The 26,006-nt window shown below is 43.2% G+C and overlaps 1 protein-coding gene across 1 annotated transcript in view; it reads right to left on the bottom strand.

Moving 5' to 3' along the window:
- The window catches only part of SCML4 (Scm polycomb group protein like 4), a 72,085-nt gene that overhangs the window by 2,814 nt on the left and 43,265 nt on the right, over nucleotides 1-26,006 (bottom strand). The window contains exons 7-8 of the mRNA XM_061460200.1: nucleotides 12,603-12,869; nucleotides 3,766-3,911 (exon numbers count right to left, since the gene is read on the bottom strand). Of these exons, the coding sequence (XP_061316184.1) occupies nucleotides 3,766-3,911; nucleotides 12,603-12,869 (413 nt within the window). The remainder of the gene's footprint in view (nucleotides 1-3,765; nucleotides 3,912-12,602; nucleotides 12,870-26,006) is intronic.

Below are 26,006 nucleotides of genomic sequence, written 5' to 3'. Positions count from 1 at the left end.
TTAATGCTCTTCTTTTTGCAACCCTCACTTTATCCTTAATAGAAACTGTCTTCACCTTCCCCCTCTCCTTCCCATTATTTTAAGGAAGGGAAGGGAAAGAGTAAGTATTACGTGCAGTTAATATTTGCTTAAGAAAGAAAAAACCTCTTGTAACTGTGGTGCCATAGGGTAAAAAAAGTCAAGGGTTTGGTGCGGAGGCAGCTGTTTCTAAATGTTGAGTTCAGCATTTTATTATTTCTTTTGTTATTACTGTGTAGGGGTCAAAATTAAACTCCATGAAAAGAGTATGCCAGAGGGAGCATTCATATCCAATTAAATATCCCGTATTAGCCATGTCCTGAGCAAATTGTTGGCTTGACTTCTCTGCAGTATTACTGTGTCAGCCCTTTTAAAAATAATTTAAAAAGAAGGATACTATAGCATGGTCCCCAAATCTGCAATAGCTCCCCCAAAAGATCTTGAACTAGGTCTGGAGCTGGTAAAATTCAATACCATCAGTGCAATGAGCTTGTTTCACATGAGCTGACATCTGGCCCACTGCAAGTTAGAATATTGCAGGAGATTGTTGTTATCTTCCTGCAAGGGAGTGGACTCAGCATACGTATGAGAAGAATGGAAGTCCCCTTCTTCATGGGTGTTTAAGCACTTAATTCTGAGTGCAGTCAAAGACTTCAGGATCTATAGCCTGGCTGTGATATATATCACCCTTCTTTTGTATTGTGCAGTGTCATGAACAGACACCAGCCCTGGCAAAGCCACCATCTGCGGCAGGGAGTGCAGCTACTGGCAGCTCTGTGGTCAGTGCTGAAACACTCTGAGATGGAGTTCTAGAGAAAGATGCACGCTCGTAAGTCTGATGTCTAGCACTGGCGGAGACAGGTTGCTATCTGAATAAATTGGATTAATTATGTTAAAGGTTTTTGTCTCCTTCATACACGGATTTGCCAATCACTGGCCATAATTAAACTGTCAGACCATAACATTGCTTCGATCCCTTCCAGCTTCAGTTTTCTACCTGCTAATTCCCCGTGTAACTCTTTCCCCTCCTCCATTTCTCTTCCCCAGTCTTTCTACTAAGTCTTTCTTGCTGTGAGAGCACTGCATGGGGCTCTCGCACAGTGCTGCTATGAGGTCCTGCCAGTCTGATGGGTCCTTTGCATGAGACCAAAAGATCAATCAGCTACAGGCTCAGCTCTCCTTGGCACACAGCCCTGCCGAGGGAGCAGGGAGCAGCAGAGGGGAGGTAGTGGGCAGTTTCATGATCTTTGGTGGACTCCCTTGAGAGTCGCCTGTGACAGAGCTCTTGGCAAAAAGCTCCTGCTCCTGGTGGGAAGAGCAGAGACAGAGCCAGGCCATCCTGCAATTCCTGTTGCAGCAGTGGAAAATGCAAGCTGCGTGCTGGGAGAGCTGGCTCCAGAGACTGTGGACAGCACCCAAATTGCTTAATATAGCAGTGGGAAAGCACACTTCCTGCAAGCAGGATACCTTCCCCAGCCTTTTCTTTCAGGTGGTCCCACCACCCTCTCCCTCACAGTGTCATAGCTCAGATGAGCTGATTACCAGCGCAACGATTTTAAGGGATAGCTGGGCCTTGTCAATGACAGTAAGTGCTTCTAAGTAAATTATGCACCTGCTGCATAGAAAGATTGAACATACAGGAAGATATGGCTAAGGTTAATGGACTAATCACTTGTCTCTCACCCCTGGGGTCTCCATGCTAATCCAGATGAGATTTGAAGGCTGAAAAATTGCAGGGACATATATAACTCAAAGGCGTAATTGAATTGAGTTGTGTGGTATTCTTACCCAGGATCTTACACCTATGGCATATTTTACAAGGAAACTGATGATAAGTAGAGGCCATGGGTGCTTGGTGTTCAACAAAGGATGACAGGGACAGTCTTTAGTGGCAATTTAGCTTGATCTCTTTGGTCACAGAGCAGCTGTAGTATAGTGGCATACTCAAGTGCAGTTGGTCCATGGCTGCGTGGGGCATGTCACTGCCCTGTTGCTAGATAGAAGCATGCTGTGCTGTCCTTTTCTACAACTGGACACTAGTAAAAAATGGTGCTTTTGCATTGTTCATATTAACAAGCTCAACTTTAAATGTTTATTTTCTTTGGGATGTACCTATATGCCTCAGATCATGGCAATTCTCTCTCTCTTGAATGAAGTTTTTTCTTGATGTACAGACCCTTCTGATAGTCTCAAAAACTCATGAGTTTAACGCAAGTTCCTTTAAATCTGAAGGTGGCTTGTTTATCTGCCTGGTTACCCACATGGCCAATATAGATCATGTTTTCATTATCAGCTTACAAGGCAGATCTGACTTCTCTGCAGAGAGCAGGGAAAGTAGGCTGGCATCTGACCTGTAATTGCAGATCTGGTCCTAGCACCGCTATGCATTGCCTGCTCTGTTGTTTTCATCCCACTGGCCTGTCTAAAGAATGAAAGATGTCTTCAAGACCTGCTTAGGGTGAGCAGACAACCAAGCCTGTGTTCATCTTTGTTTTCATTTGCTCCTCAGCTACCTCCTCTTCTCAGTATGTGGAAACCCTGCACCCAGGATGTAACTGGAAGTCCACCGGTTGTCGCCCTCAGCTCTTGTTCACAGCCTGCATTCCCACCTGTTCCTGCTGGCACATGAGCAAGGACTGCTCATGGACCTGGTGATCGAGCCCTCTCGCTTGCTTTGTAAGCTGAGGTGCTGCTCAGGACTCAGGGCTAAGGAGTTCTTCTCATTAGACCTAGGTCGAGGCATTTACAATCCAAAGTTATGACCTCCAGCTGAACACAAGCAAGTCCTTTTTAGGGTAAAATTAATTTTCATAGCCAGACTGAATTGATCAAGGGAGATGGAGGAGGAAGCTGAAGCTGCTATTAGACACAATGATGCCAACTCCAGGTACAGCAGCAGAACAAGAAACTCTAGATCATGTGTCTGTTTACAGTCTTCCCCTTTATCAGTTAAGGATAATATCATTTCCACCACTGGAGACTGCCTAGCAAAACCAATCATCATATTCTCCAGTGAGTCAGTAGGTCTGTTAAATTTGGTTATGTAGTTACATAATACTGAGGGGAAAAAGATTAAAAGCTTAGCTGTTTGGGGTTTCTCCTGCTAAGTATCTGGAGACACATAAAAAATGCTCTTCAGAGAAGAATCATAGGTATCCTGGGAAAAAAAATGTCATTGAGATGAGGCTTTTTTGTGCCAATCTGACAATGAAAAATGAGCAGATCCCCAGCACTTTCTCTTGGGCTTAGCATAGAAACTGATGTAGTTGGGAACACATAGTGAGCTTTTCCTAAAGACATTGTTAGGGTCCCCCCATTAAAGAATAAATAGCATAGAATGGAACGGAACAGAACAGAACAGAATAGTTGGAAGGGACCAACAGTGATCATCTGGTCCAAATGCCTGACCACTTCAGGGCTGACCAAAACGTAACGCATGTTATTAAAAGGGCATTATCTAAATGCCAAGCACTGACAGGCTTGGGACATCAACCACCTCCCCAGGAAGCATGTTCCAGTGTTTGAACACCTTCTCAAGTGGTAAGTAGTATTTTGTCAGCCCAAAACCCTCTTGTAGTGCAGAAGTCCTTGAAGGGCCCTGTCTTCAACCTGTCTAAACACAAACACTGCCTATAGCAGCCAAAGTCAGCTGAGGGGGTGTGTGTGACATGTACTGGCTATCTCTTGGGACTGGCCATGTACTTGGCTTAAATTACCCAGAAGTAGTAAGAACAGCCTTCTACGTACATGTTTTCTGAAGAGCTCCACGTGAGGACCTAAAGCATGAGGATCTGCATCCTTCACAAACCAAACCACGTCATCCACTGTCCAGGTCAAGGGATTCTTGCTTGATGGCCGAGTTGCGTCTTGCTGTTCTGGTGAAGGACTTGAGGCTATCGGTAGAAAAAAGCCCACAACAATGCATTACAATAGCGCACAGCAGTTTCCTTGGTTCATGAGTGTGCAGGGGTAAGTCAGCCTCACTGCAGCATTGGACGTTGGAACTGTGCGTGCAAGTATCAGCCCGAGATGGGGACAGAAGGGGACTTGGAGCAGTTTCCATTCCGACTGCTTATCAGGAGACACGATCCCAGCTGGTGAATTGCGTTAAAAAACATGAAATCCTCAGGTTCCTGCTGGGGAAGGGAAAATGTGCCAGCTGCCAGGCTCTTAAACGGAGCTGCCCTGCTGTCTGATCTGCAAGCAGCAGGGATCTTGGCTCAAGAAGACACCACCCTCCCACCTGGAGAGAAAGTGCTTCAGCACTAAACAAAGAAGTTTGCCATTGAATATGAAGGCTAGAGGATAAAACCAGGATTTAGCAAACAGTTTTTTTCTGTGCATTCAGATATTCAGACTTATTGCTTAAAGGATGGTTTCTAGTCCATATACACCTAATCTTACACTCTCATGAAGCTGATGGTCCCCAGTGAATGCCTATTTGGAAAGCTACTAAAACACGTGAAGATGTGCATTGCAGATGTGACTTTTTAATGGTATAAGCCCTGGATGATTTAAGGTCACTTCGGCTTGCTGTAGCTTTAAATCAAGTGAATAAAGGCACATTGGAATGAAAGTGCATTTATGTTTTTATTGCATTTATGTCTCTGCAGATTTATAAATCTCGGCCTCCACGTGAATATAATTTGCACCCCACTGATGCTGCTTCACTATTACAAGAACTGTATTATGCTAGGTTACAGGAGAGCTGTTTAAATTTGTTTATATCCACACCAAGCAAACTTTGCATTAGTAGGTGGCAGCACATAGAAGTATAAAATTTTACTTGTCTAGACCTGCTTCTTTCTTTCTATTAAGGCCCAATTTTTAAGGAGAGAGTTGCAAATGGTAGGCAAGCAGACATTACAGAAGACAAAAAAGGAAACCAAAGAATGCAAGTAGAGAGAGAACACAGATACCTAAACTGGAGCCTGGAGAAGCCCCAGGTAGCCAAGAAGGCAATCAGAGCTGCTGAGGAGAGAAGGGCTGAGCTCTCCAGAGAAATATTGGTCTTATACAGACAAATGAAATGTATGAGAATCCCCATGAGTGACTCAAAACACAATCCTAATGTGTGAGATCAAATGTAGTGGGCTGGGTTTGTGGCTTATGTAGATTGTCATTCCATTGACTTCAGTAGAGCTGTGCTGATTTATATTAGCTCTGACTCTGCCTATAAATGCCAAATAATGGCTCTATGTGCATATTGGCCCTTTTTTTTCTTGCCACCATGCTTATTGCATGGTATAATGCAATAAGGTATATTTTGCAATTACAAAGGATGAACTCCAACAGGCAGCAGTGCTATGAATGTGCAGATCTGGTCGATGGGCTTCATAATGGGATGTGATGTAAATATCATGATAATTACACTCTCATTTGCTAAGTCACTGTTCTGGATATAAAGGACAAGGAATAGCCGCAGGTCCTCTTAATTAGACAGCGAGGATTGGTGTTCGTATGGACTCAGGCGACCCTGGGCTCCGCTCACAGAATAAATGCAATACACAATGGTACAGACACCATCTGGAGCTTTTGGCATGAAATGATGAAGACAAAGAATGCAAAACGAGCAGGGTAATCTTGGCCAAGCCCTGGATCATCAGTAACATCGAGTAACTTTCTCAGGGACAAGTGGGAGAACTGAGACTTGTCTTGGAGGCAGAGGGGCGAATATTTCTCCCCTACCTGCTCTGCCAATGGTCTGGATGCCAGCTGTTGTGTGGAGATATTGGGCACCTCAGTACCTCAAAGTCAAGGTTAGGGAGAACACTAGGCTTTCACAAAGCAGCTGAAAGTAGAGTCGGGGAGAGAAAGGTTTGGTTGTGCCCAAAGGATTGCAGAAGTTTCTATGTTACTGTCGTAACATGGTTGGGGCGGATGTTTTGCCACTACTGAGGATCACAATTTTTCCCTTAAATCTGTATGAATGTAAGGAAAGCCCAGGGGGCTTAGCCTGGAATTCACACCGCATGCAGAGAGATCAGCCCCCAGACCAGTGACTCCTGCCTGCAACCTGCTGCTTCCAGAAATGCCAAGAAAGGGCAAAGGGGAATAAAAAGCCTTGAGAGCAGTTGGAAGCTTTCACAGGTATTGGAAGTATCTATAATGAAAGGAAGAGGGGATGAGAAGAAGAGGTTGAAATAACAGGGGAATTCTATTCAGTCCTTTGCAATCTAGCAATCAATAGAAGAAATCTGATTTTTTTAAAGACAAATATATAAATGACCTTTCTAAAGAAATTGCATGACTAGAACTCTGCCAGGCTTTAGCAGGTGAAGATAATCCTCTCAAATCCCTACCAAAGCTATAATATAATAATATAAAAACAAGAATTGTGTGTGGATACTAACTCTTCAAAGGTTGTTTCATCTTTATTTACCTGCCTAGAGACAAGTCCTGGATACTCTGCTGGTTTTTTTAATAAATTAAGATGTGTTATTTGAGTTGTGTGTAAGGGCTACATTTAAATGTTGTTAGCAAAATGGGGATACCACTGATTTGCAGACAACTACCTGGAACACAGTTTGTAGCTGGGAAGTCTGGAAACAATCTGTTTTTCTGTATCTCTTAAAATGTATTTTACTGTTTAATTTGCTTGACTTTTTAACATCGTAGTTTACATATCTAAGTGTAATTTCTCTGTTTATGAAGGAAAATGAATCATTTCACTTCTATACAAAGGCATAGGGTTTGTTTCAATAGCATCACTTTGCTGGAAGATTATATTAAGCATGAAAGTGTTTGATGGCAGCAGGGCAAGTACTATACATTTTTTCTTATCTGAAGGTATTCACACTCAACCTAAGAAGTAGATAAATGAGGAATTCTTATGTCTCCCGGGTATCCTATGCCATCCTGTCATCAGAATTAATCAAGATGATAATGAATACTCAGATTACAAAGAGATGGGAGTGCTCACGACCAATAATTATTTTTAGAGACCATAATCTAGGTCAAATCCAATTTCCTGTTTTTGACAGGTGGCAAAAATTTTTCAAATTAATGGAACGGGATATGGAAATTTAGGTAATCAGAGGGAAGCACTTCCCCCTCCTCTGTGAAGCTGTGTCAGGAAGGAGAGGGCAGAGGTTCCTCTGCAGGGGAAGGTCTCCATGCATCTCAGTCAAGACCATTGCCTATGCAGAAATGACTGGAGATACCAGGTCTGTGGCTAAAGCCCTGCAAAGCCAATGGAAGGATGTGGCTTGGTCTAAGTTATAACCCCACACAGACTTTTCTCTGCCCCTCACCTCTTCCTGAGCAGGAGAATGGAGAAGGAGAAAGTCAACAGCTGAATGGCTGCAGAGGCATGACAAGGAGATCCAATGCTAAAATGGAGCTAAATCTGCAAAAGAAGGAAAGATAAATAACAGACTCCCTAAACATGTTCTTGGCAAACAGAGCCCAGAGGGAGTATGGTCATTGATAGATAAGAGTGGAAAGGGAGTGACAGATGAACTTTAATATTGCTGCAGGCCTAAATGATTTCTTTGCCTCAGGGGAAGGGGGTGGGAATGAAATTTTAAAAGGCTCTCTGATTGCACTGAAGCGGGTAATAAGGAGCAGCAGATCTTCTGAAACTAAGCAGAAGTAGCAGACCCTCAAAGGCGTAGAGAAATGGGAATTGTTTTCAAAACAATTTCAAAATCACCTCCCACTATAAACAAAGACAGGAGTAAGACTTCACAGCAGAAGACACTTTCATAAAGGCTATGGCACACCAAACAGGAGAAGAGGACAGGCTTCAGAAAAGCAGGTGTGAGGAAGAACACAATTACTGGATATTCATGATGCAGGAAATGTTGAGGTCTGAGAAAAAGATTGGGCTTAGCACATCAATTTGCACGGGCAAGCACTTGTAGGAGATGCCATGCACCACCAAGCAGAGCTTTTGTCCCACCAACAAAGCGACTGCTCATGCTGCTGGCACTGTACACGTGGTGTGAGAGCATCACCCTGCTACATGAGATGTGGCCATGGGCTGGCATTAAATATTTATTTTGTTTTTTCTTGTTTTGCCTCTCTTTTGCAGGGGGAAAAAAAGAAAAAGAAAAAAGGAGAAAAACACCCAAACAATCAACAAAAAAAAAAACGAAGAAAAAAAACAAAGCAAAACCAAAAGCAAGCAACTCACTGAAAGCATCGAAACTTTCAGGCTGTAAATGTCCTAAAAAATTAATGATCATGCTGTGTTTGCCAAAGATGTGGCACCCAGCACCGAGCCCTGCAATGCCGTCAGCAGCTCCTCTGCCAGTGCCCTGGGGAGGTGGTGGATCTGGCACCCGCAGGGTGCTTTCAGCATTATTCTGAAAGAAGGGAAACTTCAAACCCTGCACCCATAAATGTTTAGAGGAAATAAATGTATTAGCAAGCAGGATTGCCTCTTTAACAAAGGCCCTCAGGTGATAATAATTAACTGATAATATTGGATAATAAAATCTACATTAAAATAACAAGCTACAGGGCAAGGCTAAGGTTATTACATTATGGTTGAACACACAATTCTTCTTAGTTGGAATAAAGGCTTTGTTTGTTATGTAAGGAGGCTTGGAAAGGTTTATGATGTCCTTGACTATTCCTTCCCTGATTTAAGAGCTTCAATTTGGCAAATGATGACAGGAAAGTGCATGTTTATCTGTTAGCAGCCCCAACTGGCTTTCTGAAATGAGATTTTTTTTTTTTCCAGAATTTTTTAGCATAATCATGGAGAATTAGGCATCAAGCTTCTGATTGCATTAATGAGAGCTTTGAGGTTTAATCTCATCCATTCCGCTTGAAAGACATGTTCTGCTATGCACTGAGATATGTTTTATGGTTATGGTTTTTTCCATTATATTTGCCCACCATGATAAATAAGGCAAGCTGTTTTCCAAAACTGTCCATAAATGAAGAGGATTGGTTTGAGGTTTCAGAGAGAAATTCTTCCTCTTTTTAAGGAGTCCTGCCCATCCCTGCCTTGTAAGTATGCAAACTGAGAAAGCTAAGAACAGATACTGGCATGCACCACTTACTCATCCTTACTTACTTATGATTCAGCAGCATATAAATTATCCATAGAAAGAGGAAAAACAGAAACATTGTAGTGAGAGCACAGATTCCAAAGACCTTTGCAAGACAGATTTTTGCAAAGCCAGCAATCAAACTTCAGTGTGGCTGCACTAAGGCCAGAAGGATATGTATTTTTAAAAGTCTGGGTTGCTAGTAAAAGTGGAAGCAGCATGGTGGGTGAAAGAATTGATAGCAGTGCAGAAACAGGGGGCCTAATTTTAAGGAGGAGCAGGCAATGCTTTGTAGGACTCTGATGTGGGAATTCCAGTGTTACAGAGATGATGTTATTGCAAATGGAGTTGGAGATGAAACCAGGCTGTGATTGGAAACAGCACGGTTTCTTTAATGCTAGAAGTGATATCGCAATGAATCTGTGGGCACCTCAATGTCATGGATGTTACTGTGTTGCCCATCACAGCCCCTGAAAACTGTCTGGCTGTGTCCAAGAGTAAATGCCTCTTCTCTGCCTCCGAGGACCCAAATCCTGCCATGGAATGCAGGAGAATCTCTGCTGGAGTCTCCAGAAAGCAGTCGAGTGGGTCAGAGGAAATGTGATGGATGGTGGTGGTGTCACAACAGCATGCTAACTTTCTGTGCTGCTCTACATTGGTGGGGCACAGGGGGTTGCTATTCTCCCTGTTAGATACCTTGACAGTGAACCAAAATGCATTTGCATGTACTTCTGTGGCAGACCCTAATCAACAATGGATGATAACTGGGACTAATAAATTGATAATAAGTATAAATAAGCAATATCAAAGAATTCATAACCATTTTCATGATGTTCACTGCGTAACTGTCAGTTTTAGGGATTCTTTACCGTTGAGATGGCTAAATAACCCAGAGGTCCCAGAGGAGCTAGTCTATACAAGTGTCAAATGCTTGTCACATAAAAAATACTAAGCAGTTTTGGGATAAGTCCTGTTACCCCAAACTGTATGTAACAGCTTAAATTCACTTGTAACCGTTTCAGAAACACCCACATGTCATGGATATCTCGTTCAAAAGCAAAATCAATCTCTTCTCCTTTCCTCCTCAAAGTGCTTTAATATGTTTTAAGCTAGAGAAATATAGGAACCTGCAAAGTCTATTGCATGGACATTCTATGACTTCTGTGTTGGTTCAATTCTGGAAAAAGGACATGCCATCTTTTAGGCTTTTATTTTGTGAAAACTGCAAATTTTGTTGGAAGCCATGATAAGAGAGATGGAGCTGTTTCCTGAAACTTAGGTTCTTGCTCAGGACCATAATGAGCTTTCACAAGACATCGGCTGAGGCTGGGGAACAATGACATTCTAAGTCGGAAGCAAGAAGGGAATGTAATGCAGCTGAGCAAGCTCAAGGGGTTCTGATTTTAAACTTTCAAACCCTTGATACCAAGCCTTTTCTCCACATGACACGTTCTTAAGCACGGGCATTTTGTGGATGCTGAAAATGTAAAAAGTATTCAATAAACCACTGAGTGACTCAGGGAAGAAAAATCTATGAAGGGTTGCTAAATATGAATCCACCACCTCTGTTTCAGGAAGTCCTTGAACCACAGATATCTGAAGGTGGATTGGGTAGCGGGGAAGTACCACCATCTCCGCACTTACCTCTTTCCTGGGGTGTGCTGCTGTCTCATGCTGGAGACAGGATGCATGGCTAGACAGACCTTTGCTCTGAACTGCTCTGACCCTTTGTACGTACTGCAAAGAGGTAATGACTGATCCCAAGCAGAGTAAGACAGATTTTCAAAGTGAGCAAGTAACAACATTGTAAAATCTTGGCTCCTTGCAGCTGCCAACTAAAACACTTGACGAGAGGGTCCCAGTTCTGATAGGAGGCTCAGAGGAAGCAGTGGAAGAAGGGAAAATGAATCCTGTGCACAGCAAGCCTCTTTGTACTCCCAGTACCTGATTACGCCAGCCTGAGAGGCACTGAACAAGATCTGAAAGAAAGTGGCTTTTCATTTCCTCCTCTTTGTACTTTAGGCTACCAGTTCTTAGTGACAACCTTTTCCAAGTTGTTTGCGGTAGTGCAATTCTGTACTATCTACTCTATACTATCCACTTTGCTTTAAGTTGATGGTAAGTAAAGGAAAAAAGTATTATGAGAGCCCAACACCTATCTGTGTTCTGTATAATAGAGTAACACAGGGGTAAAACAGGGAAACAAGTGTGCAAAAACAATAGCAAAGTGAATAATGGGTTTGGGTAGGTATTGAACATTTAAGAAGGCAAACATAGGCAAACAAAGAAATGCAAGGATAAATACTGGCAATACACAATTTTGATGAATAATGTTCTAAAATATTAATTAGTGAATGTCTGGGAACAAGAAATAATAGAGACACTGGGGAGGTGAGGGATGTGAAGGAATTAAGCAAAGATCTGCAGCTACTGGAAAGAGGTTCTGGAGTGGCTACCAAGCAAGAATATGCAGAATCACTTGCAGTTTCCAGGGGAAATGCAATGGTAGAAGGACAGTGTAATGAGGTGATGGCAGACAAAGGGGCTGGGGGAACCAGCAAGACTTCTGCAAATATATCAAGATTAAAAAAAGTAAAACCAGAGTGACAGTAGATTCTATTAATAAATGAGGAAGGCACAGAAATTAATGACTTAAAAACGGCTGAGATATTCAACTCCTTTGTTAGATCTGTCTTGAAGATGAAAAATGCATGAATGAGGTTTGAATAATTAGTAAGGGGTGAAGACACTGTTGGAATCACTACTGATAAAGACCTGTTAATGGAGAACTTGGAAAATGCAAACAGAGACAAAGTTAACAGAAGTCCAGGGAATTAGCTAACGTGTTTGATGATCCAGGACATTCCTAGAGAAGAAAAAAGAAAATATCATGGCTAATAACGAATATAGCTAATGGTCACTGTGATTGACCCAGCAAACATAAATCCTACAGATTTATGGACAAATATACAAAGGGAGGGAAGAAGGGTTGTTGAATGCAGGGATTCCCACGGCATCCCTTGAATTTGCAGATAAACTTCTTGTGACTTTGCTTCCTGAGGGATAAAAGAGCCTTGAGCAGTGAGCTGGATGATTTCTAAAAATACATTTTTTTCTGGGCAGTCTTTTTCAAGCAAAAGAAACCCTTTTGCTAAAATGCTTTGAGGTGAGAACTAACATTTGGATTTGCTTGGCATCGTATCTTCTACACAGTTGGTGTCACACAAATAACAGGTACCTGTCTGTAGGCAGTATCAATCTTTGGGAGGAATGCCTTATATATTAATATTTATGTCTGCAAATTGATAATAACAGTTGTGATTGCCACACAATTATACGTAATATATGTTTACACAATAACAGCATTAGAAAACATTCTCCTTTTTACTCAGTGATGAACAGATTGATTTTGTGTTTACACAGGTTATTATTTCTCCTTCTAAATGGAAATGTGAGTGTTCTGGATGGATGTCAACCCAAACCCACCTCACTAATTTTCTTGTGGAATCTGGGAGTGAGTTAAGACTCCAGCATGGCATCAATATAGCAACACACATTGTTAAATTGAAGATATGATATTACCACTTCTGTTTCCTTCAAGATAGGTCCCATTCCTTGTTGGGCTGGAGGTTTGATGATGCAGGCCAGTAGATGAGGACCCCCCTGAAGACATCTGGGCAGGACGATGGCTACAGGAGGAAGAGGAGCCTCCAGCAGGACGTCCATCTGCAGGACTCTGCCGCATAGAATACATGGAGCCCATGCAACTGAAGGCAGAATCGGCAGGATCCACACTATACCGCTTCAGGTTTGCAGGATCAGCCACATAGTCCTCAGGTGTGAATGTTTCTGCTCAGGAAGCCAAGACACAAAAGAAACATCAGTAAAACAGAACCAATTTTAATTAAGTCTCTGCATAAAAAAGATTATTTATGTATTTGCCAAAATGTCCTTTTTTTTTTGATTTTTTTGGGCAAAAAGCTTAATTCCATTTTCAACTTTCAGTACAGACAGCTAGCTCTGGGAGGGATCCTTACTGAAAATTAATAAATAACAAAGGGAAGCACAGCCAGTCAAAAATCAGTAGGATCACAACAGGGGTACTACTATGGCTTGATGTGACTCATCTGTCAGCTCATGGCAATATTCTCTGTAAAGTACAAGGACACTGATTGGCAGGTCCCATTTGCCTCATGGTGCTCCCCGAATACCACCGAGTCTGGAGGACTGTGCAGCTATTTTTTGCTCTGTCTTTCATTTAAACCCATGGAAGTTGAAAGGAAGAAGGCAGAGGAGGACAACAGGACAGGGAGTTTGTTGGGTTCATAATGCCTAGCAGTCAATAGGAGGGAGTGAAGGTAATAAACCAAAGCTTTCTGGCTGCAATTGCCAAAATTAATCAGAAAATATCTTCAGCTACAGACATCCATCAGACCTGATATCCCACAAGGAGAAGAGGCTTGATGGCTGATGAGCATACCCAAGGTTTATCATGGGCAGAGATGTGTGAGTGAGTCACTCAGACTCAGCTCCTGTTCAGACATGTGTGATGGCATCATAGTCAACTGCAAATCATTGCTCCAGTTCCTCTCCTCTGCGTTGCACTTTGCAGACTGTGTAGGAGCTAAATACTTTGCTTTTCAGACTCCCAGTTTTGCACTGTTTTAGAGACCTATATTCCCCATTGCTTGGCAGTCTAATGCATGGGCTTGAGGCAGGTCTAACCCCAGGTTTTGCAGTATAAAAGCTTTTTTGCCAATTCCCCTCAGACCTAGGTCCAGATCCATCTTGTTTTGCTTTGTGGACTGAGACCCCTATGTCTGTGTCATCGTACTCTTCTGTACAGTCTCAGTCTCATCCAAACAAGCCTTGATATCCAAGCTCCTTCCTAGTTGCTTTTTTTGTCTTCACAAAACACAGTCAAAGAAAGATCTTCATCCTCCTCATTCCCGCTGCTGTTCTCCCCAGAAAACCATCCCTCCCCTCACCCAGCCCCAGGACCCTCTCCACCACCACCATGATCACCATCACCACAGGATACAAGCAGAGCCCCTGGAAACCTCTCTGAGATCCAAACCTTCACGTAAACCCTGCAAATACTGGCAACCTGCACTTCAGAGATTCCCACTGTCACTGCGCAAAACAAGGTGCAAACATCTGGTAGGCAGGGACCCCATAGGTTAGAAAAGTGCTTCCCGTTGCCCCATGACATTTTTTGAGCTCTTGAAAATGCCACTTTCCTCATCATGCGTAGTCGCCTTCCAGAGACATCTGAGCAGGGTGAAATTACCCCTGTGGTGTTACACATCTCCTTCCCTGCCTGAGCACCATTATCCTCCTGACGTATTGGGCAGCCTTATTGAGTAACAGGAAGAATTTATGCTGTAATTTATGTTACAAGATCCAAACCCCATTGCTAATAGATGTTGAGACTGTGTATAATAGTTTTCCTTTTAATTTACGTTTTAGTCTTTTCCTTTGAAGAAAAAATCCCTTGGCAGCTGTGTACAGAAGTTGATGTTAAACAAACATGATTTAGTTTGACAACTCAAATACTCAAGATTTGTGCCATGCCAGCATCCTGGCTTGTGTGTCAAGCCACAGCACAGATTTTTATTATACAATTGCCTTACTTCCCATTTTCTTGCTGTTGTCTTGAAACTTTTTCCCATTCTGGGCCAAGGCTGGGCTTGCCATAAGCCAAACATCAGACCAGAAGGACAGCTGTAAATGTGAAGTTTCCTTGCTTTGGGCACTTGCCTTTGCAACTGCGAGTAACTTTCCTTTAGCACTTTTTTTTTCCCTTAGATAATTTGGATACTTACAGCATGCATTCAGGTATCCTGCTGCTTTCTGCTAAGGTTTTTTGAGCCCAATTCTCACACAAATACAGATAGGGAGTAATTCAATTGACTTCAGTGGAGTTCAGCTACTGTAACACTAGCATAAGAGAAATGGGAATCAGACGCTGAACCTTTCTCCCTAACCTCCGACAGATGCCAAAATTGTATAGCAATTGAGCTAAATACCTTGCTTTTCAGACTCCTCCCAATAAACCAAAGAAAATCCAATCAAGCCTCCTCATTCAAAGAATTTAATTACTGTGTAGAACACTTGCAATAAAAGCCTCTTACGCATAAAGAAGACAGCTTTTTCTGCAGCATCCTGCCTGCACCGCATGGAATAATTACGCCTCTTGTGAATCATTACCTCTTTATTCCAGGAAAAGAATGCTCTTTTAATATGATTACAATATGAAGAAGACACAGACTATCAAAAAAACCAAACAGTGTATTAAAAGAGCCCTGCAAAATAAACATCATACAGCTTTTATTGCTATGGATATAAATTGCTCCAAAATTTGTGAGCATACACCAGGGAATTTTTGACTTATGTCAGAGTCCCTCAGTAGTCTGAGTGAAATAAGACATGCGCAGGTGAAATATCCCTGTGGAAGGACGCCCACAAGTTGTGTATGGCAAGGAGCCAGACACTGCCAGTTCTCTTCCTGACCCTGCCTCACACTCTTTCCTTGATCTAGATCAATTTATTCCATGTCTCTGCTTTGGGCTCCAGATTGGGAGTAATGGTGCCTATTGCTGTGGACCAAGCAGGAGCCTCCATCCATTACTGTTTGAAACATGCCACAGTGGAATGTGCTCTGGGAATTACAAAGTCCTACTCATATCTTCATTGACAGGAGGTGAGCAGGGATCATCTCAAGCAGCCAGGTTTCTAAGCTCCTCATCTTCAAGTTGACATGAGGAGTCAGTGATTACAAGACCAACTCATCAGAGTCACCTCCTCCTGACCAAAAGAAGCTCGTGATGAAATGCAGGTCACAATTAGCTTAGGAAAAAGGAGACTGTGCATTTAAGTATGTATGGTTACAGGGTTTAAATCACACAGTTTTGAAAGGTGCTGGTCAGCTTCTGTGCTCCCTGCTGAGCACAGGCTGCTTTGTAAAACTGCACAAGCTGGTGCACCTTGAGCAACCCATGCCCTGCAACAGTCTGCCCACTCCAGGAGAGACCCACCACGTGGGAAGGAAGAGGCAGGTGGGCCCAGGAGACTTCCAGGGTACAGAGAGATCCATTATGCCCTGTGGGGTTGACACAGTCCCTGGTGACACTTCAGCTCAGGAGGAGACATCTGCATTTCATGACACCCCTTCACAGCAGCAGAGAAGGAAGTGAAGGTGACTGGGGACAGTCTGTATGGGTTCACCAAGAATCAGTCACACCTGACCAACCTGGCTGCCTTCTATCATAAAGAAATTGGATTTGTGGGCGAAGGGAGAGAAGTGGTTGTTATTTGCCTTGGCTTCAGGAAGGCTTTCAACATGGTCTCCTACAGTATTCTTGCTTCCAAATGAGAACTTTATGGCTGGGATGAGTGAGAAACTGGTTGAATGATCATGTTTAGTGGGTAACAGTTAATGGGTTGTATGGAGGCCAGTAAAAAGTGGGGTACTGCAGGAGCCTAATCTGTCTTCCCACCTGAACTGCCCTCTGATCCTATGACTGACGTCTTCTCCACTCCAAGCAGCAGCCATAGATGGCAGGAGAGGACCATGGCAAGGGCTCGTGGGGGATTGTCCAGAGTCTTTTACAATGGCACAGAAGGCAGAGGGAGGGACAGGCTTCACTGTTCAAAAACTACAAAAGACTGTGGAAGGTCTTTGTGTTCATATTTCTCCAGCTCCTTGTTAGTTTGTACCATGAAAAGCTGCATGAGCTGGGGTTCCACCAAAACGTGTGAAAATATCTGCATTTTGTAAGCTCCCAGAAGACTTTGTAATGTGCATGGCTTTCATAGCTACTAATCCCATTTTGACCAATTAGGGAAAAACATGTTTTCTAAGACAATAAAAGAAAACATAACTCTCTACTGAAGTTTAAAATGCAACAGTTTCATAAATCTGTAGCTTAGCGCTTCTGTATTCTGTTGCACTTCTGTATTTTATTTTCTAGATAGTCAGCAGAAGGGCAAACACTAGTAAGAAATTGATACACAATGTTTTAAAGCAGGATTTATGAGGAATCTGTTTGAGCCTTTATTTTAAGCACAGTAGTGCCCATTACAACTGTTCACCTCCCTGAGATGCTCAAACGTTCTTGGTGTAGTTTTCCTTTCCGTGAATGGTCCACAAGAACTAGATTGAAAAGCCCAAGGTGGTTACATCCAGAGCACCTTAAAATGCAGCAAAGAGGAGAGAAAAAAAAACAACTGCTTTCTCAGTTTAAAAAATCACATTTCTTTAGCTGAGTTTCTTCAAAGTAGCAGCCTGTATGGTTACTAGCCAAGGTCCAGAAGATGGGTCAGGTCAGCTGAGAGTTAAACCAGCATGAGAACCTGCAGCTCAGCTCACATCCCAGCTCTGCTGCAGACCTCTGGAGTGACCTTGGTCAGGTCATCTCTGGACTCCAGTTCTCCATTAGGATGAAGTAAAACACTTGTTTTGTCTCTCACATCTGTAACATGTTAAGTCGTTTGCCTTGGCAGTATCTTTATGCCACTACAGTGCACCACAGGATTGTATACTGCATATGTGAATGCGGAAAACGTACAGTGCACCTCTGCTAGCATCTGGGGATAGACACTCCAGAGAGACAAAAAAAAATGATGCCTTTCCCATTGTGCATTAGGAAAGTAAATGAAAATCAATTTTAAGTCAAGCTGGAAATGAAGAAGGGCATATACCAGGAAAGATGATCCTTAGTTGACATTTTCCTGAACAGATCTAATCTCTCACTTTTTCTTCTTCATCTTAAAAAAAACATCAAAACCCCAGACAAACGTAGTCTGCTAAAATCTCTCCTATAGATAAAAGCTCTTTCTGCATTCCAGAGACACTCTCTAGTCTGTGTTCTCTCTTCTCCTCCCAGACCAAATACACCTTCTGCCACTTTCCTCACCCACTGCTGCTCCTTCATCACTTCTCTTGTTACATCCCTGTCCTGGTTTTGGCTGGGATATAATTAATTTTCTTCCTACTAGCTAGTACAGTGCTGTGGTTTTGGCTTTTGTCTGTTAATGTTAATTTATTTGCCCTCAGCCAAAACCAGGACAATCCTTCTCTCCCTTTACCTGTTTTAGGCTTCCTTCCCTTACACCCCCTACCTGCTCCTCCCTGTGTTCTTCCCTATAATCTCTTCCTACTGCTTCTTCCAGCATATTCCCACTATCTTGCTCTTGCTCTGATGCTGCTTTTCCACACCAGAAGCAGCACCCTTTTCTCCATTTTGCCAGCTATTTTCCTGTCTCCTTTCCTATTTTCCCTCCTCTCATCCAGCTGACCTGCATAGCCATTTCTTCTGCAAGGCTGTTCTACTTCCATCCATCTCACACTTCCATTCATCCAGCTTTCCCTTTCCTGATACCCCCTTGCCTTTCTTTGAGTTCATGCCCAGATTACCTCTTGGACAGCAGAGCCTGAGGTTGGGGCCATGAAGTGGGACCAAGGACCCTGTTCCCAGTTAACAGCCGTGTCTAACACCACCATGGAGTGGCTGCAGCTGAGTGAAGGTTGCATGTGGCACTGATGGAAACCCCAACCCCACCTCTGAGCGCGCCACTGATCCCCAAACCAAGGGGTCATCTTTTCACACACTGGTAGCTTCCTGGGATAACTACCCTTCCTTCTAGGCTAATACTTTTGTGTCATTTCATAACCTTTTACTCCACCACCTGCAATGCTTGATCATTTGTATTTGCTCTAATTAAATTCACCATTAACTTCTTTTCCTCACAGTCAGTATAGATTTCTTTCTTTTCTGTTCCCCCACTTTTCCTCTTTTGTGTTGTCTCCTATTCTTCATATTGTTTAGTGATGTGGTTTGCTCTCTGACCTTTCCTGTACCTTTTTAAGTGCTACCATATATTTTCTATAATGGGTTGACCAGATGTGAACTCCATATTTTAAGAGGCATGATATCATAGCTTCCTCAGACCTCTTCTCTCTCCCAGCCAAGGCCAGTCTTTTCTCATCTCCCAGTCATTTTGAGAGGAGCCAGCCATACTGCCAAAATCCTATTGAGATACTTCGTTGTATAGTTTTAATCTTCACCTGTATTTTATAGTTCCTGTGCTTGGCTCCAGTTCCCTGCACAAGGACAGCATTTGCCGGGGGGGGGGGTGTGTGTGTGTGAGTGGGGGGAGTGGGAGGGGGCAGCTTTAAGCAGCTGTGGAGGTTAGAAACCCTGAATCTCAGCCATCATGGAAAGAAAAATAAAAGCAGGGAAACACAAAAAGCAAATGCAGAAATGCCGATAGAAATACTTCAGGTGAGTTTAACCATCAGGCTGGTGTAAACCAGAAAGGGAGAAAGCACAAAAATCTAAACAGTTTAAGAGTGTGAAAGATGTGCCTTGGTTCTGAACTGCAGTCTTTGGTTTCAACATCAGCTCTTAAAGGATCAAAAAAGAACTTCTTCTATGTCTGCCAAACAGCCTCACATATTTCTGCCCAGTCAGAAATGGACCTTATCTTCTTTGTAGATTGAGCCTGCATGCATCTATCTAAAGAGAAGAGCTTCCTGTGATGGATTAAGACTGTCCAGCTCTGCCTGCTGCAATTTATTCTGGGATTAGAGCACCAGCCCATTCCTTTCACCCATCCAGACATGGAGCACAATGAAAATATGTCACCCCTTAGCAGGCGTTTCCACGCTGTGTCAACCCCACCCTCTGGTGCATGCATCTGCACCCTGAACAGCTGGACAAGCAACAGACCTTCTCCTCACCAGCCTGTGGCTGCTGGTTTGGCCGAACAGGGAGAACATTACAGGGAGTGACATCTGGTTCGTGGCAGCAGTGCCAAGCTTCTCGCTGCTTGCCAAGGCAGAGTGGCATTGAGACACATCCCTGAGGAACCACAGCATCCCTGAGGCTGCTGCAGAGAGGCAGAGAGTGATCAGGCAGCCCAGGGCATCCTCCGACAGCAGTTCAGGGCTGTCATGCCTGTGTTTTTCAGTTTATGGGATAACTTTTGCATGGGTTATAGGAACATGCAATTGCATCCACTGAGAAAAAGGAGGGAGATACCAGTCAGTCAGAACAGGAAAATGTAAATAAGCCTCATCCACTTGTGAATGTAGATATTATGAACACTGAAACCATGGTCACAGCGTGGAGATAAAACCTGCAGTGAATTCTCTAGGGCTTAGTATGAAGCTTTACTGCACCATGTATCATCTCACTGTGTCCTAGCTGCTAAAACATATTTTGCTGTAACTGGAATGCCAAATCCTCCAAGGAGAAGCTGCCAGTCAATTAACATCAAAACCCTGAATTTTTTAGAGAATTTTCCAAAACCCAGTGTTGTCCTGATTGCAAAGACTTCAGCATAGGCATTTTTTTTTCATTATTTTAACAATTTCCCTTGAGTATTTGCAGCCCAGAAACAGCCACATTGTGTTTAATGCAGTAGAACCAGGGAATGAAACCAGCTGGGAACAGATCAACATAGTTTTATTGTCCAAAATGAGTAAAAAGGTAGAGTAAATTCACAAGCTAGCTGCTGACAAATATATTATATTTAATAATAAAAGGTGCTCATGTGTATGAATAACCCATAGATGATACATATATGTATAAATATATATATAAGTGCTTGGGGATGATTGAGTCTTGTGTCACAATGGAGAGATTTCAATTCTACCTTACAGCATAGGCAAATTGTTTAGGCACTGCATACCCATAAGTGAGAGCAAAGAGATTTCAAGGCATAGGGATCCAGACTTTAGAAAAAGTCTTCCTTTAGCCTCTTCTTCCTTTTTTCAGACCTTCTCCTCCATTCTCTTCCCTTCTTTCTTGCCTTTATGTTGTACTGAAGTGTACATCATGAAAGGGAGATTTGTCAGGGTTGTGTAGTTTTGTGTCTTAGCACAGCAATAGTTCTGCACTGGTAAAGGGAGATGGGAGAGACTGCAACTGATCTTTCTTGTCTCCAGCTTCTAGCAGTACCTAGAGGGGCTTTTCTGTCCAAGCAGTTTATAATATACTCAGTATGCTTATAAATCAGCACTGATATAAGTAACAAAAATCTGTATACAGAACAGACTAGGTGAAAATGACTGTGTCATTTCAAAATTCAAGGTGTTATGTACTGGGATTCTCTGCACTGAAGTAGTTAGTGCATTTCTGTTCTGCTACCATCACAATGAATCTCCCTGAGTTATATTGCTTAGTACTGGCTTAAAATACTTAACAGCAAATTTTTGTTTGAAAAATAAATAATTTGTCTACAGAAAAGTGCAGTAACTGCAAAATAAGCTGTGCTTGCCCGTTAATAACTAATAATCTTATCCAGAAATTAGGTAGAACAAATATAAAGCATGAGCCTGGGCATGTGTTGGTATGTAGGTATGAGGTCTTTCATAAAGTCTTTGCTTTGTTTCTCCCTGCCCATTGCTGCACCTCAGCTGGACTTTCTGATATTTCTTCTGGGATTTCTTCTGCCATATAAACACAACATAGCTGGGCACTAAAGCCTTAGTTCCCTTTCTCAAAGCCTTCCTTTTCCTGTCTTCTCTGCTGCTGCTTGTAACATCCCTGGCCAATCTCAGTCCCAGCAGCTAAGAACTCACCAATTCCCCTTCCTTGGGTCTGTGAAAAACCCTGCCTTGTATCTATGACAAACCTGGTGGATCAGGCTGGCTAACACACACGGCGCTTGGATAGGTTTTCCACCATCAGTTCTGGCCTGTGACCTGCCAGTCTTGCTGCTTGAAATATGTATATATTGGATGGCAGGTATTTGTATCAATATTTAAAAAGTTTAGGAATGCAAATTCCTGTTTCAACTTTAATTTAAGCTATTTAGAATCAAAGCCTGGATTCCCAACTTCAGACACTTTCTAAAGGAATCATGTAGCTGTGTGGGAAGGTCTTAACCAGCTAAAACAAAATTAAAGCTAAACCAGAGTTACCTTCAAATGATTTACCTGACCAGGGCTCTAAAAGAGCGTGCATGCTTCCTCCATGTGACTGCAGTACATGCAAAGCTTGAATTAAATACTTATATCCAGTGGTATTATTTTCTGTAGTGGGTATGATCTCAATCATCATGCTTCATGCATTTATGCCCATCATTTCATCCCTTTCCCTTACGCGTATGCTTTGATATGGAAAAACAAAGCATCTTTCCTACTTTAAACTTCACTTCACAGCTTAGCTCTCTCTTCTAACCTCCATGGCTGCAACCCAGGCAATCTCCAGCACTGCTAGTGCCTTTGCATGGCTCTGAGCACATCTTGGTCTGAAGGACAGAAGGACCTTTGGGCTTCTCCTCATCCACTGCTGAGAGCAGAGTGCCTACTCCCCTTGAGGGTAGCTTTTCAAAAGAGATGTATTTTCTTGCACCATCTCAAGACTGGAGCTAATACAGCCCAGCAGAAGGTGGGAAGGAGGATTTCCCTTGGCCTGACTGCCGTAAGGATCTGGTACTTCACTGCTTAGCATCCACAGGGAGATACAATTTCATAAACTTAAAGGAATAGAAAGGGACTCCTTATTTGGGGGTTAGTAAACAGTAATCACACAGCTTAAAGGTCATAAGGGTCAATTTATCCAATTTCACCAACTCTGTAGAGTTCAGATAAATTATATTTCAGATGAATTTCATCCCTTGCATCCACCTCTTCTTTTTCTTCCTGCCAGGATTTACCTCTTACCATACATTTCATTAGTTTGTTCTGGTCTGGGTTCAAATCACCTGAATGCTGTCTACAACACCCTAATGAACCCTTCCACAGGAGCATTGCCTGGCTGTCTCTTTCAGCTTCCTGCTTTTAGTTCCTAATTCTTGTGCAATTTTGAACTGTTCCTGTCCCTCCCTAGGTTTCTGAATGACAACATGTGGCTTCAGCTGCAGCTACCTCTCTTTCTGTTCTGCCAGTTATCACCTTGGATACCTCTTTTCAGAAAGCCTGTCCTGGGGATGGTGCTCCAGCTGCAGGCAGGACCCCAATGTACAGATCCTCAGTAGGATGCCCTTCCCTGGGGATGGCTGGGTCGGGTCTGGAAAGGGAGAAGGCATGCAGCCTGCTGATGGATGCATGGGCTCCTGCATACATGAAAGGAAGGAAGGAATGCCTGCAGCAATCCCATCCTTTCTGCTCTACTGCAGGTTCTGCCATCAATTCAAATACCCCAAAGACCAGACAAACTTTTTATATTATACTTTGATGTGGCTGGATGGCTTGTGCAGTTCCTCTACTCCCTCTTTAAGAGTGACCTTAATATTTTATTTATTGTTTAAAGGATAATGTTCATGGTGAAGGAATATATGAGGCAATAAATGGCCTTTGCAGGTAATTAAATGCTGAAGAGAGCTGAAGCTATTGATGGCCATAAAAGCCATTTATTCTGAGTGTGCTGAGAAGCCGGGAGCACTGTTCCTCATAGCATGCAACAAGACAAGATTAAACAAGCCACGCTACTAGAAAGCGGAAAGACAACATTTTTCTTGCCCTCTTAGGGCTTGAAATTTCTGAGCTGCTGTTTATTTGGTGCTTGGAACAGAAAATATTGATTGTAATAATATGTGGTTTTCTATGATGTTACTCTTTTTTCCTAGCTGTTGTAGAAGGGCTTTGCACATGGTGGCAAAAATTATTGCCCTCCTTGGACAGACACTCAGATAGGGAAGGATGTCTTGCCCTTACAGTCAATGGGAAAACCTCTGGCAAAATCCAGCTCCCATCCTAGTGCCTTGCCTACTGGTCACAGTCTTATAGTGTATTGCTATAGCACTTCTCGTACCAGTTTTTCAAGTGCTTGTAGATAGGAAGAGTCCACCTTCCTATATACAGAGGCACTGATGTAGCATAGGGTACCTCTACCTCCTGCTGTGCTTCTGCTACATATGGGGCACTGCCTTCAGACACTGCCATGACGAAAGGTGCTGTGGACAGTGGTAGGGGACGCCATATGGTATCTCTGCATACAAGTTTGACTTGGCCATGATGAGACAAGCAAGGCTGGGGACCTTATTCACAGACCTATCTGTCTTCCCACCAGTGAAAGCAAGAACACAGGGTGGCCACAGGAGTCCTTGCATAAAGAAAGGTTTGCTGCAGGTACGTGCAGCCATGCTCTGCATGGAGCACAGCAATTGTCTAACAGTACAAAATAACCAAAACCCAAGGTTCAGGACAGAAAGAGCAAGGAAAGGATTGACTGAAAGGGAAAAGAAGATGCCTATTGAGCTTGATGCTTCCTGCATAAGAGAATCTACTTCAATATCTATGCCTACCAACAGGTTGGCAAGAAGCTTTATAGCACTTTCTTTCCTCTGAAAAATAAGTCTAATATTGCACAAGTGCATGTCAACAGTATGTAGATGTTCCAGAAATGTCCATTTCCCATGCTCACATCCACACCTCTATTAACTCAGCATGGGAGGACTTGTGAAAGCTGAAAACAGAGGGCATGGATGGAGGCATTTGACAGGATTTCTGTTAACTTCCCATCCATATAACCCCTGGCACATTTGACAGCATTTTATGCAGAGGTCACCCAGACTTTGCCATCATTTTAGTTCAAACTACACTGCCACTCTCATGGAAAATTCTGGTGTAGGGGTCCAGAGGTGCTTTGAACTCAGATGTTGCGGGAACAGGTAACATCTCAGGATTTGCTATAGTGCAGACCTGAAGATGGGCACTTCCCAGATGACACCCTAGGAGTCATCCCACAGCTGCTCCTCACAAATTGCTCTCATGAGACAGAAAGTCCCCTCACAGCTGAGAAAGAGCCGTGAGGTATGTTCCCAGGTGTGCCAAGACACAGCAGTGAAACCACTGACACTAGGAAACAGCTGGAGACGGACCCTTGCCCCATGTGCAGAGCCACTGGGCAACCAGCGCGAGAGGCATTGGCAGGGCAGGCAGAGTGTGGGGGCTCAGGTGCAGGGCAGGTAATGCACAGTCAGCAAGGATCATTGCAGAGACCGGTGCTGCATACAGCCCGGTGCATACATATAAAATACCATTATGAGCGATATATGAATGTATCCACAAATCCCACCTGGCTAGTACACAGCCATTAGCATCTGGCACTTTGCTGTGAGCACACGTGAATAATGGCTTAGGGGCATGTGCTTCAGGGTGAGGTTAAAAGGTGACTCCTGTATGGTGTAAGTAAGTGGATTAATATGACTGGACATGATGCCGGCTTTTCCTTTCACTTCTGGCAGTGTAAATCAAGAGTAACTGCACAGAAGTCAATACATGTATTAAATTCATTGATACACAGGGGCTAAAAAGCACATGATTTTAAAAGAACATCTCGATTACAAGCTGGAGAACAGAAACAATGAAGAATGTGGCTGCTTTGCACGGCTTCCTGTGGTGCTTTATTATGGCCCTGCTCCTTCCATGAGAGCTCTATCCCAACAGGCGCCCTCACAGACTCATCTCTGAGAAGAGCTCCTACTGTCCTTCTTATTATTGCCGCTACAGGGAAAGCCCATCTCCATTCTGTGGAGCAGAGGTCCCCCCTTGTGCTGACCTTGCTGCAGAGAAATGCTGGCTCCTGGGGAGGTGGAAGGAGATTTAGGCAATGCAGCATTAAACATAGACACAGTGGCTCAAGCCCCAGTGCCTAAAACTGGAGTTAATACCACTGGTGGCAAAAAAGCTGTTGAATATATCCTGATATTATGAACAGGAATATTATGTATCTGCCTGGCTCCAGCTGAGCACAGCATGAAGGTGCCGTAGGTGGGTTTTCCACAGCAGTACCTGGCTGCACAATGAAACCAGCCCCCAGCTCTTGAGCCTGCATACAGCAATGAAGACAGTGGTTAGCTGGTGAAGCTGCTGAGCTCCCCCAGCCACCCCCAGGCTCATGGATAGGTTACAACAGGGCAACCTGGGTTCACCAAATTGGGTACACCAGGTCAGTGACCAGCAGGGTGCTGAAAGTATTCTCAAATCTTGTCTCACCTTATTTCTGTTAACCTTTGATAGAAGTCCCCTTT

This window comes from Pezoporus flaviventris, unplaced genomic scaffold (genome assembly GCF_033815535.1).
Source record: "Pezoporus flaviventris isolate CSIRO_AGI_PZ_B2104156 unplaced genomic scaffold, CSIRO_AGI_Pfla_v1 ptg000031l, whole genome shotgun sequence".
In the NCBI taxonomy this organism is placed as follows: Eukaryota; Metazoa; Chordata; class Aves; order Psittaciformes; family Psittacidae; genus Pezoporus; species Pezoporus flaviventris.
The sequence above is the reverse complement of the archived record's forward strand: the minus strand, read 5'-3'. Positions and strand labels throughout refer to the sequence as shown.